The sequence below is a fragment of the Anolis sagrei genome, chromosome 2 (genome assembly GCF_037176765.1).
Source record: "Anolis sagrei isolate rAnoSag1 chromosome 2, rAnoSag1.mat, whole genome shotgun sequence".
In the NCBI taxonomy this organism is placed as follows: Eukaryota; Metazoa; Chordata; class Lepidosauria; order Squamata; family Dactyloidae; genus Anolis; species Anolis sagrei.
The window spans coordinates 185,985,348-186,004,968 of record NC_090022.1 but is presented as its reverse complement, the minus strand read 5'-3'; the positions used below and the strand labels follow the sequence as shown (position 1 = coordinate 186,004,968).

General features: G+C 43.4%; 2 protein-coding genes across 4 annotated transcripts in view; one reads left to right on the top strand and one right to left on the bottom strand.

Moving 5' to 3' along the window:
- Positions 1–5,106: 5,106 nt before the first annotated feature.
- DDIT3 (DNA damage inducible transcript 3) lies at positions 5,107–17,623 on the top strand. Of its 2 annotated transcripts, none has more exons than XM_067464244.1 (4): positions 5,107–5,620; positions 9,862–9,909; positions 14,806–14,973; positions 16,788–17,623. In XM_067464244.1, exons 3-4 carry the CDS (start codon positions 14,830–14,832, stop codon positions 17,208–17,210), a joined length of 567 nt encoding a protein of 188 aa, XP_067320345.1. In that variant the 5' UTR covers positions 5,107–5,620; positions 9,862–9,909; positions 14,806–14,829; the 3' UTR covers positions 17,211–17,623. The 2 variants fall into 2 exon arrangements, with proteins under 2 accessions (XP_067320345.1, XP_060618969.2); XM_060762986.2 differs by having other exon boundaries at positions 5,108–5,556.
- The window catches only part of MARS1 (methionyl-tRNA synthetase 1), a 35,904-nt gene continuing 33,901 nt past the window's right edge, over positions 17,619–19,621 (bottom strand). For both annotated transcript variants that reach the window (XM_060762983.2, XM_060762984.2), the window contains one exon: positions 17,619–17,930. In XM_060762983.2, coding sequence (XP_060618966.2) covers positions 17,802–17,930 — 129 coding nt within the window. In that variant the 3' untranslated portion in view covers positions 17,619–17,801. The remainder of the gene's footprint in view (positions 17,931–19,621) is intronic.

Sequence of the window (19,621 nt, the reverse complement as noted above, 5' to 3'; positions counted from 1 at the left end):
CGGATGTCAAATGGTGCAATACCAACTAAGCAGTGGTGTAGGGCGCAGACACCCCGTGATAATACAGCATGTCTCATTAAGAGCTACATCCACTGTTTTAGTGTGGTGAGATGTGTTCCACACTGGGCATGCGTACTCAGCAGCAGAGTAGCACAGCGCAAGGGCAGATGTCTTCACTGTGTCTGGTTGTGATCCCCAGGTTGTGCCAGTCAGCTTTCGTATGATATTGTTTCTAGCACCCACTTTTTGCTTGATGTTCAGGCAGTGCTTCTTGTAGGTAAGAGCACGGTCCAGAGTTACTCCCAGGTATTTGGGTGGCTTCATGAGGTAAGGTCGCAACTGGCGCACGAGTTTGAGGCCCACATCATGGATACATTCAGGCTGCAGGAGAATCTTGCATATGTCTTGTAGAAGGCTTTCATGGCCAGAATCATTAGGTTGCTGTGAGTTTTCTGGGCTGTATGGCCATGTTCCAGAAGGATTCTCTCCTGAAATTTCGCCCACATCTGTGACAGGCATCCTCAGAGATTGGGAGGTCTGTTGGAAACAAGGAAGTGAGGTTTATATATCTGTGGAATGTCCAGGATAGGAGAAACAACTCTTGTCTGTTTGAGAATAAAGAGCAACACTCTAAAGGGGAATTCCAGAAAAGAATAAATTAGGGCCAGTTAACACCTCCCAACAAAGGATACCTGGGAGCAACCAGCCAGGCTTTGAAGCTGCAAAGCCATTAAATGCTAATCAAGGTGGCCAATTGTAACATTCACACATGCCTCAGAGAGAAATCAGAATCACTCCAAAATCCTGAATTGTTGATGGGTGGCTCAGACCCTTTCCACACTGCTATATAAAATCCACACAGAACTGGGTTATATGGTAGTGTGGACTCAAATAACCCAATTCAAAGCAAATACAGTGGATTATCTGCCTTGATATTATTCTGGGTTATATGGCTGTGTGGAAAGGCCAATGAATAATGACACCTTTGCTTTTTGATGGTTCAGTACCCACAAACTTTGCTTCATGAAAAGTATTGTGTAGAAAATTAAACTGAGGCTACATGTTTAAGGTGCATTTGAGACATACATGTATCTCGTGATTGGGCTTGGGTCCCAAGCATGGCATAGCTTTTTGGAAACCTATCAAATGACCTTGAGTGAGTCCCCATCTACACTGCCATGTAATCCAGTTTCTGAACCCAGATTATGTGCTTTGAACTGGATTATATGGCACTGTGGACTCAGCATGGAACTGTTATGTGGTGTTCCACAAGGTACCATTCTATCCCCAATGCTCTTTAATATTTACATGAAGCTTCTGGGAGAGATAATCTGTAGGAACAGGATAGGGTGTTATCGGTATACTGATGACACCCAAAAATATTTTTCCATGCCTTTAAAAACAGCTTTAGCTAAGAATAGCATGCCTCCCCTGAATGAATGCCTGGAGAGGTAATGGGCTGGATGAGGAAAAACAAACTGAAACTGAATCCAGCAAAACAGAGGTGCTTGCCATCAAAGATCCTGATCTGGGGGTGGGGAGGTGTCAACCAGTTCTGGATGGGGTTACACTCCCCTGAATTACTGTGTTCACAGCTCAAGAGTACTCCTGGATCTCTCTCTCCAAATGTCAGCCTAGGTAGATGCAATAGTCAGGAGTGCTCACTATCAGCTTCGGTTGAACCGCCAGCACCACCCCTTCCTAGATTTGGAGGACCTGAAGATGGTAGTGCACGCACTGGTAACCTCAAGGTTGGACTTCTGCAATGTACTTAACACTGGGTTACCCTTGTACCAAGTTTGGAAACTTCAACTGGTTCAAAATGCGGCAGCCAGGTTACGGATCATCTAGGAGTGTGCATATTACACCTATCCTAAAGTCACTCCACTGGCTGCCAATTCGTTTCCGGGCCAAGTATAAAGGTATGGTTTTGACCTTTAAAGCCCTACATGGTTTGGGTCCAGGTTACCTAAAGGATTGCCTTCTCCCATACAATCCGCCTTACACACTTTGGTCTTCTAGGGGGCGTCTGCTCCAACCAGCCAGAACCTGACTAGCGGCTGTCACTCAGGGGACCTTTTCATTGGCCGCCCCAAGATTGTGGAATGATCTGCCGGTAGAGCTCCAACAGCTAAATCTGCTTTTGGAATTTAAGGCACAAATGAAGACCTGTCTCTTCCGACAGGCCTTCCCAGACTGCCTTTAAACATAAATATGAATTTTAATGCATGCCCTTTGTTTAATTGGTATTGTGTTTTAATATGTATTTCATAGAGATACGTTTTGGTTCGTAACTGTTATGGAGGTAAGTTTTAGTGTGTGTGTATCTATAGTGTTTTGCTGTGCTTATGTATTTTAATTGTTTTGTAACCCGCCTTGAGCCATTAAGAGAGCTATGAAAAAATATTATTATTAATAATTGTAACAATTTAATTATTAATAGTCAAACAGAGGCTGGATGGCCATCTGTCAGGGGTGCTTTGAATGCAGTGTTCCTGCTTCTTGGCAGGGGGTTGGCCTGGATAGCCCACGAGATCTCCTCCAACTCAAAGATTCTATTATTCTTATTAAATAATCATATTCAAAGCAGATAATCTGGATTCCTATGGCCCTCCCACACAGCCTTATATCCCAGAATATCAAGGCAGAAAATCCCACATGATCTGAGTGTGGACTCTGATAACCCAGTTAAAAGCAGAGCCAACCTTAAGGAATGAGGCTACAAAGTGAAATCCACGACATGCGAGTGTGGAGAAGAGCAAACCACAGACCACCTGCTGCAATGCAACCTGAGCCCTGCCACATTCACAATGGAGGACCTTCTTGCAGCAACACCAGAGGCACTCCAATGGTCAAAGGACATTTAATAGAATACCAAGTCTGCAAACTTTGTGTTTTGTTTGTTTGTTTTTGATGCAATACAACTGTTTTGGTTTGTGGGATTTTTGGTTTGTTGGATTACTGTAATGCACTCTACGTGGGGCTGCCCTTGAAATCGGCCCAGAAATTTCAATTGGTACAACGGGTGGCAGCCAGGTTACTAACTGGTGCTTCTTACAGAGCAGTCAACCTTCCTGTTTAAGGAGCTCCACTGGCTGCCGTTCATTTTCCGGTCCTAATTCAAGGTGCAGGTTCTTACCTACAAAGCCCTGAACGGTTTGGGACCCACCTACCTGCGTGACTGCATTTCTGTGTACGAACCCACACGATCTCTTTGATCATCTGGAGAGCCCTGCTTGCGCTCCCACCTCCTTCGCAGGCACGATTGGTGAGGGGGAGGGCCTTCTCGGTGGTGGCCCCCCGACTCTGGAACTCATTCCCAAGGACCTCAGACATGCCCCAACTCTGGCAGTCTTTAGGAGGAGCCTGAAAACGTGGTTGTTCCAGTGTGCCTTCCCAGAATAAGGAAAACTCTCAGCAATATGCCCTCAAAATGCACTTTGCCACTGATTTAGGACTGATTGCGTTCCCTCATCTCTTTTTGAAAACCCTATCCCAGTTATATCTTACCTTGTTCATGCCCAGCATTATTTTTTAAATTTTAAATTATTACATTTGGCCCGGCCATTGGTTTTCAAATGCTTGCGTGTTACTGTTTATTGTTTATGTGATTTATATTAATTGGATTGTATTGTTTTTGTTATTGCTGTTGTTATTGATGTACTGTGGGCTTGGCCTCATGTAAGCCGCACGGAGTCCCTTGGAGAGATGGTAGCGGGGTATAAATAAAGATTATTATTATTATTATTATTATTATTATTATTATTTTCTGCCTTAATATTCTGGGATATAGGGCTGTGCAGAAGGGCCCAGAAACTGGATTATAAAGCAACTAGCTGTCCCCTGTCACGCGTTGCTGTGGCCCAGTCTGTTGATCTGGAAAATAATGAGAAAGTGCTGGTTTACAATATTTGTAATTTTTTTATGCTTGTGGGTACAGTATTTCTTGCTGTTTCTTTGTCAGTGTTGATGTGGACAGTGTCTGGTTTGCCCACCCAGGAACATGCAACATATCATTGTCCTTCTTTAAGGGTCCCTTTCAAATCTATGATACTAGATCTCTCTGTGTGTGAATCATATCTATCTATCTATCTATCTATCTATCTATCTATCTATCTATCTATATCTATGGCTGGATGGCTCTTTGTAAGGAGGACTTTGATTATGTTTTCTTGCCCTGATGAAGGGAGTTGGATTGGATAGCCTTAAGTATTTTCTGTTGGTCATGGGGTTCTGTGTGGGAAGTTTGCCTCGATTCTGTCATTTGTAGGGTTCAGAATGCTCTTTGATTGTAGGTGAACTGTGAATCCCAGTGACTACAACTATTTCCCCCAAACTCCATCTGTGTTCATATTTGGGTATATAGAGTGCTTGTGCCATGTTGGTTCAGATCCATCATCGTTTGAGTCCACAGTGCTCTCTGGATGTAGGTGAACTATAACTCCCAAATTCAAGGTCAATGCCCACCAAACCCTTTCAATATTTTCTGTTGGTCATGGGAGTCCTGTGTGCCAAGTTTGGTTCAATTCCATCGCTGGTGGGGTTCTGAATGCTCTTTGATTGTAGGTTAACTATAAATCCCAGCAATTACAACTCCCAAATGACAAAATCATAATTTTTGAGTGATGGTCACTCCTTTGGTGTGATTTCGTTCATTGGTTCTTTTGTTTTTAAGGTACTCATTATGCACAGAGAATTTATATATAGATAGATAAGATGTGGCTCCAGCATTAACCACATACAGTCTGCCCCTGAAAAACCTCTAATAAAGGGTGTCAAACTGCAATAACTTCATGGAGGCACACCACTACAAGCCATCTCCATGGGTTGTTGGATATGCAGGATCTGAGGAGGCAGGAGTGCTGCTCCCCCTCCCCAACGCAGCCACACTTTCCCCAGGGAGGCCTGGCCCTTTAACGCACAAGGTGGGGCGGGGCGTGACGTCATAAAGCCTCTCCGAAGGAAGGCCTCTCCTAACGTAGCTAGGCCTAGTCCCCCTTCAGTCGCGCTAACTGGGCCTCCAAACCGCGGAAACAGTGGGGTGGGGGAGGTAGGAGAAGCCACGAAGGTCCGTTCAAGCGAGTGTGGCGGGTGGCCAAGGTCAGGGCCCGGGCCTCGGGTTGCCAGGCCGTTGCATCACCCTCCTCGCATGACTCACCCCCTTCCAGACTCGTGACCCTGAAAGGGCGGGGAGAAAAAGGGAGGAGCTTGAGGAGAAGTCACTTCCGGGAGCGACGCGGCAGCTTCCACCTCACTCCCGCTGGGAGGAAGAAAAAAAAAAAGAGTCCAGGCGGAGGCGGGGCCAGAAGGCGACGGCGACGACGGCCATTGGATGAAAAGAAGCGGCGACGGTGATTGGTCCGGCGTGGCGCAAGAGTTGCGTCATGCGGCGCGCGCTCGAACGTCTACCCGGCCCCCGGAGCGAGAGGAGGCAGTTGGCATTTGGACGCCGGCAGAAGCGCACGGAAGGAGAGAATGAGCATCGAAGGGAGAATGAGCCAGAGCCAGCAGCAGAAGAGAGGCGGCATCACAGGCGAGAAGGAGATTCGCAGGAAGGTGCGGAGCGATGAAGGGAAAAGTCCTGGGGGCCCTGGCCTTCATGAACTCCTTCAGCTAAAGGGTGGGAAGGGCTTTTTTAGGCCTTTTATTTCTTCTCCTCTAAGAGCCCTTCCACACAGCATAATATCACAGAATACCTGCTTTGAACTGGGTCATCTGAGTCCACACTGCAACTCTAGGATTCTATTTATTTATCTGTCTGTCTCCTTCTCTGAAGGTCTTTAAGCAGGGGCTGGATGGCCATCTGTCAGGAGAGATTGAATTGTGTCTTCCTGCCTGAGTCCACACAGTTCAGAGCATAATATGGGATTTTATTCAGCTGTGTGGAAGGGGCCTGAGAGAAATAAAGGATTCCCCATGCTAAAACTGAGGGCCCTTCCACACAGCCCTCTATCCCAGAATATCAAGGCGGAAAATCCCACAATATCTTCTTTGAACTGGGTTATCTGAGTCCACATTGCCATATATTCCAGTTCAGAGCATAATGTGGGATTTTATTCAGCTGTGTGGAAGGGGCCTGAGAGAAATTCGTAAATAAAGGCGGTAATCAGGATTCAAACTGAGGGAAGGCTTTTGGGTGCATTCACACTGTAGCATTACTACTAATATATCATCATCATTATTGATATATAAACCAAATAATATAAATACTTTAATATATATTAATATAAATCATAACATATAAATAATATAAATGATGACATATAGGTTGGTAAAGGTTTTCCCCTGACATGCAGTCCGGTCGCGTCCGACTCTGGGATGTAGTGCTCATCTCCATTTCTAAGCCAAGGAGCCGGCATTGTCCATAGACACCTCCAAGGTCATGTGGCCGGCATAACTGCATGGAACACCGTTACTTTCCCGATGGAGCAATACCTATTGATCTCACATTTGCATGTTTTCGAACTGCTAGGTTGGCAGAAGCTGGGGCTGACAGCAGAAGCTCACACAGCTCCCAGGATTCGAGCCTGTGACCTTTCGGTCAACAAGCTCAGCACTTTAACCCACTGTGGCACCAGGGGCTCCTAAATAAATAATAATAATAAATATGACATATAAATAATAAGTACATAAATCACTATTAATAATATTGTGATATATTAATAATAAATCTACACTGTGAATGCACCCAAAGGCCCTCCAGGCCTGCCAGCCATTTGAATCCTGATATTATATTATATATATTACTAGCCATCCCCTGCCACGCGTTGCTGTGGCCCAGTCTGTTTGTATATATGTGGTTTTGCGCATGCGTTGTAATTTATTTTTTATTTTTGGCTTTTTAAGTCTCTTCCGCTGTGTTTTTCAATGTTTTTATGAGTGATGGTCACTTGTTGGCCTGATACTTGTATTGTGTTCAAATTTGGTGTCAATTCGCCCAGTGGCTTTTGAGTTAGGTTAATCCCACAGACAATTATGCTGGGGAAAATGGAAGGAAAAAGGAAGAGGGGCCAACCAAGGGCAAGATGGATGGATGACATCCTTGAAGTGACTGGATTGACCTTGAAGGAGCTGGGGGTGGGCTGGTCCATGAGGTCACAAAGAGTCGGAAACGACTGAACAAATGAACAACAAAATCCCACATTACATTTTTATTTATATAGATACAGTGTTATACATTATAATAAATTACAAATACCATTATTAATAATATATTCTAAGTACATTATATATAAGATAAATATATTATATTATTATAATTAATAATACTAAATGTTATCCACCTCTGTTATTTAATGTTATAATGTGTTATATATAACAAATAACATTATTATTAATAATATATTTATTGTATAATAAATAATATACATATTATACATAATAAAATTAATATATTTAATTATTATATATAATTAAATGTTGTTTGTTACCCGGCTCTCTTCACGGATTGATGCAGGGCACAAGATACATTGATGAAACAATTGTAAAAAAAAGTGCTAAAAATCATAGAGCAAAGATTAAAACACCAATGCTGATAAAATGTACAATTATAAGTTGGATAGTAATACAGCTCAACACTACTTTTAACTGTTATGGAATCAAGGCAGTTGTAGTTTGCCGAGGAACTGAGGCTATTTGGCAGAGAAGGTTAAAGTCCTTGTAAAACTACAGCTCTTATCTTTCCATAACACTGAGCCATGGCAATTAAAGAGGTATCAAATGGCAGTAGATGAATATATTCTGAGGACCCACATGAAACTGTGGGTCCTTTAGTTGCTTCAAGAGGGAATAGATAGGGCACAGCTTGGTTCTGTGGTTTGTAAAGACTCGGTGTTTCCTGCTCAGCTTTGCAGAGAAGAAGACCCTGCTAAGAGATCTAGGTGCACCTGTTCTGTAGAATTAATGCATCTTAACACCACTATAACTGCCATAGTTCAAGGTTATGAAATCCTGGGAGTAGGGGACACCAGTACTCTTTAACAAAGAAGTTGAAAGACCTTGGAAAATTGAAGCTCCCATGATTCTGTTGCCATTATACAACGGTGTCTGACTGCTTTATTTACACCTTCTATTGTGCTAAAGTAGCTGGCTCTGATGGTACACATCTTTTCCCAAAAAATATGTTCTGCTGATTCTTGGTGCAAGTAATGCTAGAAACCAAATCCTCACATATCTGTCTTGCCGGGTAGAAATAAATGTCTTGCTTAACCTGTGATGCTCCATTTGCTAAGCTATGTGAGCAGTCCTGTCACATTTTCCTGGAAGGATTGCAAAGGTCCTTGGGGAGGATCTTGGATGATTTGGGGGCCCATCTATGCAGTTTGGAGCTAGTGTCCATACAAAAAACTTCCAACAAAGAGCACAAAAGAAAGCCATGATGCTTGGTGATTGTGTCATCACCACCTGGGTCTCAAACTGGTCATCTATACTGGTTTGGAACTGCATTAAATGGTCAGTGTCGGTGAGGACTTGGCATACCTGCTCAATTCCCTCCTTGGGGAAACAGGCTACATAACATTTCTTGGCTCCCTAATTCTTCTGGTTTGTTGCATCACTCGGGGCTGATGAAAACTTATGGTGCATCCCCTGCTGCATTCCTATGGGGTTCGTTCTGGTGTCGCAACATTGCTATTTGATGTGGGGTGTCCAGGGATCTCCCAGGGAGAAGCGTGAGGCTAGGAAGGAGAGCAGTTTCCCCTCACCCCCCCCCCTCAACCTCAGCTTATGTTCTCCTAATGGGATTCTTGGGTTCCAAGGGCCCTTTCAAATTACACAATGCTGGTGCTGTGATTCTTCTTTATCTCCACAGAAACATAGGATTTGTAGTTTGAAGAATCACTATAACTTTTTCCTTAAAGGGCCCCTCCCTAGGCAGTAAATCCCAGGTTTTCATGGCAGCGAAAGTGGAATTAATAGCATTATTAGGGAACTTGAAAGGGCCCATACTCCTCTATGTCATCACCCAGCATAGCTGGTGGTGGGAGCTATTGATTTGGAAATTTGGAACAGAAAAGAAGGCTGGTGACCTCACATTTCTTTAAAGAAAGTGAGATCACCAGCAGGTTTTTCAATAGTGTTCCTTTGAGCAGTCCTTATGTATCAGCTTTTATGTAAGTTCTTTAGAAGTTTTGGTTGAATCTCAGGTTCAAACAAGTCTTTAGCCAAGACTTAACTGCTCTGGTGTATTTCAAGAAAGAAATAAAGTCATCAGTGCACATTTATAGCTTTGACTTTTGTAGATTTGGCCATTCATGGATTTGATTAAAATGTTCTCCCTTGGAATCTCTAGGGGCCCTTCCAGACAGACCCTATATCCCAGGTTTTCTGTTTATCTCAGATTATCTGGCACGGTGGACTCATATAATCCAGTTTAAAGCAGAAAACCTGGGATACAGGGCTGGTCTGGAAGGGCCCTAGGTCTTGTGACTCAGTGGTCAACATCCTCTGATCATAACTCTTCTACAGAGAACATTTCTTTAGAAGTCTCTAGGGTCCTGCAGGGCATTTTTGTGTGCAGTTTCAAGCAGAAGTTGAACATAGAGTTGCGCTGAAGAACTTGGAGAGGTGCTCTCTTGGATTAAATAACAGCCATTTTTTATTTGGAGTTTTTCATTTTCAGGGGTCGCATTCCCCCTAAGCACAGCAAATGCGGAGGACTGATGGTCACTTCTTAACACTTGACATATCTTTCTACCTTCTGAGGTGAATTTGGAAAATGTCCCCTTTTGAAGCATTCACTGAATGCTTGGGTCATCCGTAGTAATTGTTCTAAACTGTATTTCAGGATGAATATGATAAAGAAGACAAAAAAAAAACATACAGTGCTGTCAGTAATAATCATGTCTCCTTTCCCCCTCGCAGCTTCGAATGAAGAATCGCATGCTAATACACCATCACACTTGAAAACAGGTAGGAACCCGAAAACATGTCATTTGGGCTACTGAAAGAAATGTTGGTCTTGTGATGTTAAGAGCTGCGAAATCATGCATACTTTCGAGTAAAGCAGTGTTTCTCAACCTGGGAGCCAGGACCCCTGTGGGGGTCGCGAGGGGGTGTCAGAGGGGTCACCAAACACCATCAGAAAACATAGTATTTTCTGTTGGTCATGGGGGTTCTGTGTGGAACGTTTGGTCCAATTCTATCGTTGGTGGGGTTCAGCATGCTATTTCATTGTGGGTGAACTATAAATCCCAACAACTACAACTCCCAAATGGCAAGGTCTATTTTCTCCAAACTCTATCAGTGTTCACATTTGGACATATTGAGTATTTGTGCCAAGTTGATCCCAATCCATCATTGCTTGAGTCCACAGTGATCTCTGGATGTAGGTGAACTACAACTCCAAAAACTCAAGGTCAATGTCCACTAGACCTTCCCAGTATTTTATCTTGGTCATGGGAATTCTGTGTGCCATGTTTGATTCAATTCCATCATTGGTGGTGTTCAGAAGGCTCTTTGATTTAAGGTGAACTATAAATCCCAGTGACTCCAGCATTACCAAATGACAAAATCAATCACCCCCAACCCCACCAGTATTCAAATTTTGGGCGTATCGGGTGCTAAATTTGGTCCAGTGAATGAAAATACATCTTGCATATCAGATATTTACATTACGATTCATAACAGGAGCAAAAGGACAGTTATGAAGTAGCAATGAAAGTAACGTTATGGTTGGGGGTCACCACAACATGAGGACCTGTACTAAGGGGTCACGGCATTAGGAAGGTTGAGAACCACTGGAGTAAAACCTGTTGAATTTGGCAGGGCATTTTGATAAACATAGAGGATAAACTGTATTGCCTGCCATTTCATGTGCTACACAAAATGTTGTCTTGCAACTATTACTGAGCCGATACGTTACCCTTTTCTGTCATCCATTTCTTGCATTTATAATCTTTTTTTTCTCTCAAGAATGAAATTGAAGGCAGTTAATATGTGAAAGGATAGAGAAGGAAATGTATAGATGTGTGAAAATGTTAGTTGTTTGGTTTTGTATAACTGCTGTAAGATGTGGCCCTGAACATCTGGAGGCAATCCATAAGCAGATTTTTATTGGAATGGCTGGCATCAGATTTCATTTTGTTTTATTCATTTCTATCCTGATTTAAAAAATGGGGTTATTTTTTTACCAGGACAGATTAAAATACAAGGCAAAACATCCAAACCAAAGGTAAACATACAGATAATTTAAATGTGGAATTTGTGAGCCAGCATGAAGATTTAATGTGGTGTTAAAGGCCTTCATGGCCGGAATCACTAGGCTGCTGTGAGTTTTTCTGGCTCTATGACCATGTTCCAATAGCATTCTCTCCTGACATTTCGCCCACATCTATGGCGGTCATCCTCAGAGGTTGTGAGGTCTGTTGGAAACTAAGCAAGTGAAATTTATATCTCTGTTGAATATCCAGGGTGAGAGAAAGAACTCTTATCTGTGTGAGGCAATGTACATGGTGCGAATGGCTTCCTTGATTAGCATTTAATGCCCTTGCAGCTTTAAAACCTGGCTGGTTGCTGCCTGGGGATCCTTTGTTGGAAGGTGTTTGCTGGCCCTGATTGATTGTTGTCTGGAATTCCCCTGTTTTTTGAGTGTAGCTCTTTATTTACCAATTGCAACATTCACACTTGCCTAGTTTCCAACAGACCTCATAACCTCTGAGGATGCCTGCCATCGATGTGGGTGAAACGTCAGGAGAGAATGCTTCTGGAACACGGCTATGAGGATTTAGTTTAAATAATAAGAAAAGTTTGCAGTGTTTCTAAGGTACACAGCAAATATTGTGGGCTTCATTTTTATGCTGAGGTACCCCAAACATGGGTTTTTTTATGAACAGGGTAGGTCGTGATATTAAGGCCCAAATGACCCATCTACCTCAGGTAGCACATTCTGGGAGAACAAGGTCAAACCCTTGCCCTTTCTTGTGTGTTATTGTCTACTTAGGAGTTATATTAATTGTATTGGGGTTTTTTTGTTTATTGCTTGTTATTTTATTATTACTTGTTGTTTTTCATGTATTGTCGGGCTTGGGCTCATGTAAGCCACTCAGAGTCCCTTGGGGAGATGGTGGGGGGGGGGGGTATAAATAAAGATTTATTATTTATTATTATTATTCGCTATCTGTTCCTCTCTGTCAGAGGAAAGAGCTTTTTGTACCCCACTTGCTTGTCCTCCTTGGGAGTGTGTGGGACACGGTTCCATTACTAGTTTTGAGGTAAGATTCACTTGCTGGTTTAGGTGACATTCTACGAATAGAATGGGAGGGAGTGATATGAGTAGTAACTTAGCCTTTGATTTAGGCATCAAAATGTCTTGAATCAGTCCTCCTCAGGGGCATGAATTCAATCAAATCATCTGTTTATGTGGATTGGTGGCCAGGCTGTTGCCCATCAGAAACAGAGCGCACCATGCTTCCATAGTTCTGCAGCCTAAAGGAAGCTTGGGAGCCACAGTCAATCTTTGAACTCATAGTGGTTCTCATTGAGAGAACCAACGCAGCTTGAAAGACTGACATTCTGGTTGGGGATGATGGGAGTTGCATCCCAATACATGAGGGTGCTGGCCTTGGGCAGAGCCTTTCCATAAGATATCCTAGGGGAAAGGAACTGAAACAGTCCACTTTGACAAGCACAGGTAGGCCTGTATAATCTGACTCAGTTTAAGTTTTGCAACCTGGCTGTGTCACTCACAGCCTGTGTCACTTTCACTGCCCATCATAATGTGGATGCCTCCATTCTAGAGAGCTTGGATCTTGGAGCCATCCCTGGTCCCTAAACCAGTATGTGATGAAAGTGAGTGGTGATGAGCTCTCTTTTTGAGGCATGAGAAAGGAAGTACTCCATGCCTGAGGTTGCAGGAATGCTTGGCTGGCACTCCCAGGCTGTCTCATGACTGATGACTCACTACTTATTTCTGGCAGGAAGAATTTCCAGTGCAAAGGGCTCAGAACTGTTAACTTTTACCAGGAGTAACCAGAGCCTGGAATTCCCCTGCATGTCACCTTATGTAACAAGCCATGTGACATCAGGAAAGGCCTGCAATTGGAAAAGAGCCCTCAATTGTCGGCTTTGTGGAACACTTGCTATTTTTTCAGACCAGATTCAGTTCAGAAAAGCTGTGTGATACTATTTGTCCCCAGAGTATATTTCCCCACCTGTATGAAGGTCTATATTTATGACCCCGTTCTTTTATAAGTTTTTCCCTCACAAACAATCTGCTCCGTCCCTGTCTCATCCTGATTTTAGTATTTTTAATATCTTAGTTTTTTATCTTGCACATGCGGCCCGCTCATTGTTATTTTATTTTATTGTGTATGATTTTGCTTTATCGTTTTTTGTACTCATATGTTGTATGTATTTTACTGTGTTGTTATTGTGTTTTGGTTTTATTTTATTGTAATATGCTATTGGGCTTGGCCTCATGTAAGCTGCCCCGAGTCCCCATTGGGGAGATGGTGGCGGGGTATTAAATAAAGTTCATTATTATTATTATTATTATTATTATTGACACAAAAGCACGGTATGTCACACCAAACAAGATCTATATGCTGGATTTTGTATCACAAAATCACAAGTCAAAAACACTTCCCAAGCGTCTAGGACTGTGTGATGTATCTTCGAATGATGCATGCAGATCCAAGTAAGGTGGCCTTTTGCAGTTGACAGATCGTGATTTTGTCGATGTTTATTGTTTCTAAATGCCGGCTGAGATCTTTTGGCACGGCCCCCAGTGTACCGATGACCACTGTGTCTACATGTGTCTACTGGCTGGATTGTGAGGATAGGTCTATACCTATCCTTTAAATGCTTGGCATTTTATACCCTGCTGTTCACTGGACTTCTCTTTGGGATTAGGTGTTGCCTCAGATTACACAATCAGGTGAGGATTTATATCACTGTCAGCTTAGGTAGCCTAGGCTTTTTAAAGCAAAGACCATCAGCTTAGTTTTAGCGCGAATCAGAAAAGGACTTTTGACCTCAGTGATCAGATCACATTGTGAGGTTCTTGGGTTAAACTGAAAACAAATAAGGTTTTGAGTGTTGTCATAGCCAGAATCACTGGGTTGCTGTGAGGTTTCCGGGTTGTATGGCCATGTTCCAGAAGCATTCTCTCAGGACGTTTTGCCCCCATCTCTGGCAGGCATCCTCAGAGTTTGTGAGGTCTGTTGGAAACTAGGCAAGGGAGGTGTATAGTTGACAGTACAGGGTGGGAGAAAGAACTCTTGTCTGTTGGAAGTAAGTATGAATGTTGCAATTAATCAACTTGATTGGCATTGCAAAGCCTTGCAGCTTCAAGGCATGGCTGATTCCTGCTGATTCAGCCATAGCAGAGCGTTTGATGAACCAAGCTGATACAGCATATCATTTGAGAACATAGAAATGCTGGACCACTCTAACAACCACTATGTCAGACTACATAGAGGAGCCATTGTAATCCACAGGCATGTGGACAAGTTCAACAGAAAGGAGGAAACCATGAAAATGAACAAAATCTGGCTACCAGTATTTAAAAAACCCCTCTAGAATCAGGACAGTAAATAAAGAACAACTCTCTGGAAAAATGGGAATTCCAGACATGAAATCTGTTTACACCTCTTCAACTTTTTCAGGGTTGCACAGAGAACAGACCTGCAGGTCTAATATTTCTTTTGATAACAAGGTGGGAGGGTTTGCTTGTTTTGCCATTGGGTTATCTTAGTGGGAAGTCAGGCTCGTACTAGGCTCCCCTCCCAGCTGAGAGCAATGGAAATGTGTCTCATGTGTTATAGTTCATCGACCACTACCATCCCTTTCTTCTTTCCTTCCTTCTAGGTACAGCCTGGCATCATCTAAACAATGATGGCAGAGTCACTGCCCTTCCCTGTGGGTAACCCTGTGCCCACCTGGGACCTGGAGTCCTGGTATGAAGACTTGCAGGAGGTGCTCTCCTTGGATGTGAGCAGCAGGACAGACCCCCCAGTGGTGGGGGGAGAGGAATGGGTGAGTCAGCAACAGACATCAGTTGGTTCTGCCCTGATTTTTCAGGTCATTTAGTTTACAGTGCCCTAGAAGATGGGTGCCTATGGCTCACTTCTGCCTGCCCAGCCTACTTTGGACGATAGCTCGCACTTTTAAAACAGTCAAAATATCCCTTTGGCACCTCAAAAGACATTGGGAATGGGTTGTTGTAGGTTTTTTTGGGCTATATGGCCATGGTCTAGAGGCATTTTCTCCTGACGTTTCGCCTGCATCTATGGCAAGCATACTCAGAGGTAGTGAGGTGACATTGGGAATCGTTTTGAGGCCCAAGCTGGAGTGCGGAATGTACAGCAGCCAGGCTCCCCTCCCAGCTGAGAACAGTGGAAATGTGTCTCACGTGTTATAGTTTATTCAGATATAAATCTACCTCATTTAAACGCAAAGCATTTGGGGCTCCCTGATATATACACCTTTTTAAATGCTAATGTTTGGGTTCTTCAGCTTTTGACAGATTCAGTCCTTACTTCTCGCTATCTTAAAATATGTAGAACCTTGATTAAAAATGTTGAAGATGTCTACATTTATATGTGTTCATATCTATTCCTAGCAACACAATCCTATGCATGTCTGAGCAGAAGTAGAATATTTTATTTAATGTATAGATGTTAGGTTCTAAGTAGTTTTCATATGCAGGGTTATTTTGGGTTATTGGATGCTTACCTTTTTGTCTGTTTAAATCTGCCCTGAATTCCCCCAGGGAGATAGGGTGGAATATTAACAAATAATAATAATAACAACAACATAATCCTGTCTTAAGATGTAATGGCTGGGATCCTATTTCATTTATAATTAATTACGTAACATCTCCTAACTCAGTCCTTCAAACCCTGACAGAAGCATTATTCAACTATACTCTCATCATTAGCAGAATTGCGCTTCTCCCAATGTAAGATGAGAATATGAAGTGCTGATTGCATTATTGTGATGCTATTGCCACAATCATAATTTGCTTCCACCATACTCTGGAGGGTGCTATAAAGTATGAGAAGGAGGTATATTATTTCAGCAATGAGAGCACAGCTGAATGGTTTCCATCAGGTTTTGGGGGATCACTCTAGGAGAAGTAGAGTACAGTACTTAATACCAGCGAATCCTTTCTTGTGTCACTAGTACAAGTGAAGATAAAGGGCCTTTCCCACCACTGCATCTTGTCTACCTATAGCAGTGGTTCCCAATATGGTCCGTGGCCTCACTATTACTACACTGCAACAAGAGTGACTGGTCTCGCAAAACCCTTATAGTGCTGAAGCTTATTAAATATGGTTTTCTGTGGTTGAGCAGATGGCGACTACGGGATGGCATATGTTCTGAATCAGAAACTAGAGCTGATGTGGTCTATCCAATGCAACTTTCTGAATCAGCACCCCAAATAACCAAACCGAATTGAAGGTTGACCAAAAACTGATTTGTAACCCTTTTGATACTAATGTTTGAGGGTGGTCCCTGATCAAAAAAAGGTAGGGAAACACTGCTATAGAAGTAAGACATGCTGCCAGGAAACAACTTGCCCAAGTTTGCTCCAGCGAACTCAAGCATCGCACATTGTTTTAAATGAGTGGTTAGGAGAGTGCGGTTGTCCTAAGCTGTTTTCAGACCTGGAACTCCTATTCACCTTTTAAATGTATCAGTGGGGAGGAGACTAGCTATCCCAATTGAAATTGTTCAGCCCCAGTTTGAACACACAATCTAATTCTAAACACTGTCTCTGGAAGATGAGGGGAGAGAGCATGTAGTCTGCCTTAACCATACCTTGCTGCTGTTTCATTTCCTCGCAGGAGGAGTTCAGTCTTGATGGTACATCTCTGCTGTGGGACTTGGAAGCTTTGGGGCCCCTGGAGCCCAGTGGGAGCCCAGCAACAGAGGCCTGTGAGCTGAGTCCTCATCTCTCCACAGAGCTTCTGGAGCTGCTGAGCGATGAACCTGCAGCAGCCCCCGAGTCAGACTCTAGCCACAGCTCTCCTCCCCAGACTGGGACAGATGAGGAAGAGGTGTCAACCGGTCGGAAGAGGAAACGGAGCAGACAGCCCCAGGGAGGCAAGAGGCAGCGTGGCAGAGAGCGGGAGCAGCAGAACGAGCACAGAGTGGCTGAGCTAATGGCCCAGAATGAGCGCCTCCGGGAAGAAATAGAGCGCTTGAGCGCTGAAGTGGAAGCGACGAGAGCAGCCCTCATCCAGCGCATGGTGAGTCTAAAGAGTTAATGGCGCTGGAGCACACCTCATCAGTCTTGAATTGATGACAACTCACAGTGGACTAAACAGAGTATGACTTCATTCTTTTCAACCACAGCATCAATGATTTGAAATGATATGCTGAAAGAAAGGGGAAGGGACACCTGCTTATGCAACAAGTGCATCTGTTACCACTGCATGTTAGGCAGCTTGTGGGACATCTGACTTTGGATGTGGCAAAGTGAGCTTGCCTTGCCGAACTATGAACTACAGAGATCATGAGGGTGTTTCGCGAGCCAACAAACTTTCCTTGATTGCTCAGGTCAGCTGAACTGTTTTGAATTTGTCCCCTTCCTCTTGTAAAAGTTGTATGTATGTCAATAGATAAACACTATTATGCTTTATATCTGTATATGTAAGAAAATAAATTTTACACCATTTAATGTAACTGTTAAATATCTGTATTATTCATAATTAGAAAATAAATCTGATTAAATTGGATTACATCAAAACAGTAGAGTAGAGCAAAATAGGAGACTGTGAACTTTCCCAATCTCTGCAGGACAGGACAAGCATTGCCACAAATCAAGACAGGCCTAAGTCTCTATGGTAGAGAAGCTGTCACTTTTTCTTTTTCTCCTTGCCCCCAGCCAAGCTGAGCTGTTTCTGGAGTTCCCCCAGCTTTGAAACTGCTGCATCTATCTGCTGCTTCTCAGCCTTCTGGGCTTTCAGCTGCTGCACGTAATTATCCTGCAGAGAGAACTGGCTGTTACTATATAGCAAATTTGTACAAAGGAAGCCGGCAAGTTAGAAGTAGGCAACATTTGTGAAGAAACAGTGTTGGATGTACTTTTCCCCACATGTTCACACAGCAAAGGCCCCCAACCTTTTTATCTGAAACCCTAGCAGCCACCCCAAATTTCAAGTAAAGTGCTGTGTGTGCTGCTAGCATTTGACAGCAGGCCCCAATCTTCCACTAGGAGGTTATGTTTTTGCATCTGTCCCATCTTTCTCAATCCCAGCCCAAAGAGAATGGAAACCCTTTGCCTTGCTTTGAGGCATAGAGTCTGCTGCTTCCTAGTTGCCTAGCTTTGGGTTTTCAAAATTGCAAACTAAGAGAGGCAGGTGTGGGTGACTACAATTGTGTGCTATGGTATGGGCAGTGCACTTGCTAGTCATCTCAGTCCCCACCACAGAGCCAGACATTCGGGAAGCAGCAGCAATATGAGCTTTTGCCGTCACCTTCTGGGGGTGGAGCTTTGTCACATTACTGCTTTCTGTGTGACTGCATCTTTGCACTTTGACGTTACTAAGAGTAATTACTCAGAATCACCAATTTAAAAGCTTAACAGAATTGTCTGGTGTTAATTGCCCTATGTACCATTCCTGCCCCCAGGAATGGTGCAAAGGACAATTAACACCAGACAATTCAATTTTAAATTTAATGAGATGAAAACCAAAAACTAAAATGTGTCACCCTTGAGGACATTATCCAAGACAGTGCTTTTAGGCAACTGCTCGCCCACAGTTTAGACATCTACAGTCTGAACCATCATTTGCCCTGTATATCTTTCAGGACTTGTCGACTACAATGAGCCAACAATGTCATGCGGCAGCTAAAAAAGCCAATGGGATTTTGACCTGCATAAATAGGATTCTAGTGTCTAGATCCAGGGAAGTCATGCTAACCCACTATTCTGCCCTGGTCAGACCACACCATGCATATTCTAGGAACCACAACTGAAGGGAAGTGTTGACAAGCTGGAATGTGTCCAGAGGAGAGCGACTAAAATGATCAAGGGTCTGGAGAACAAGCCCTATGAGGAGCGTCTTAAAGAGCAGGGCATGTTTAGCCCTCAGAAGAGAAGGCTGAGAGAGAGATGATGAGGGTCATGTATAAATATGTGAGAGGAAGTCATAGGGAGGAGGCTTGTTTTCTGCAGTCCTGGAGACTAGGACACGGAACAATGGCTTCAAACTACAGGAAAGGAGATTCCACCTGAACATGAGGAAGAACTTCCTAACAGAGCTGTTCAGCAATGGAACTCTGTGCCCCAGGGTGTGGTGGAGGCTCCTTTTTTGGATGTTTCTAAACAGAGGCTGGATGGCCATCTGTCGGGGGTGCTTTGAATGCTATTTTATTGCTTCTTCGCAGAGGATTGGACTGAATGGTCCACGAGGTCTCTTCCAACTCTATGATTCTAAGACTCCCTCTCTCATCAGCCTCTGTCTGGACAATGATCAGTGATGGTGGGAATTCTAGTGCAGCTCTATTTAGAGTAGGTATCATCAAACTGTGGGCTTCAGCTGTTGGAGGGCCACGGTTTAGAGGGCCAGGCACATTAAGCAGAGCAAAGAGCTTCAAAGCTTAAAATTTTTTTGAAGCTTCAGTGAAGAGCTTTGTTCGATATCTTAAAAGGCTACAACAGATTTCTTTGGGA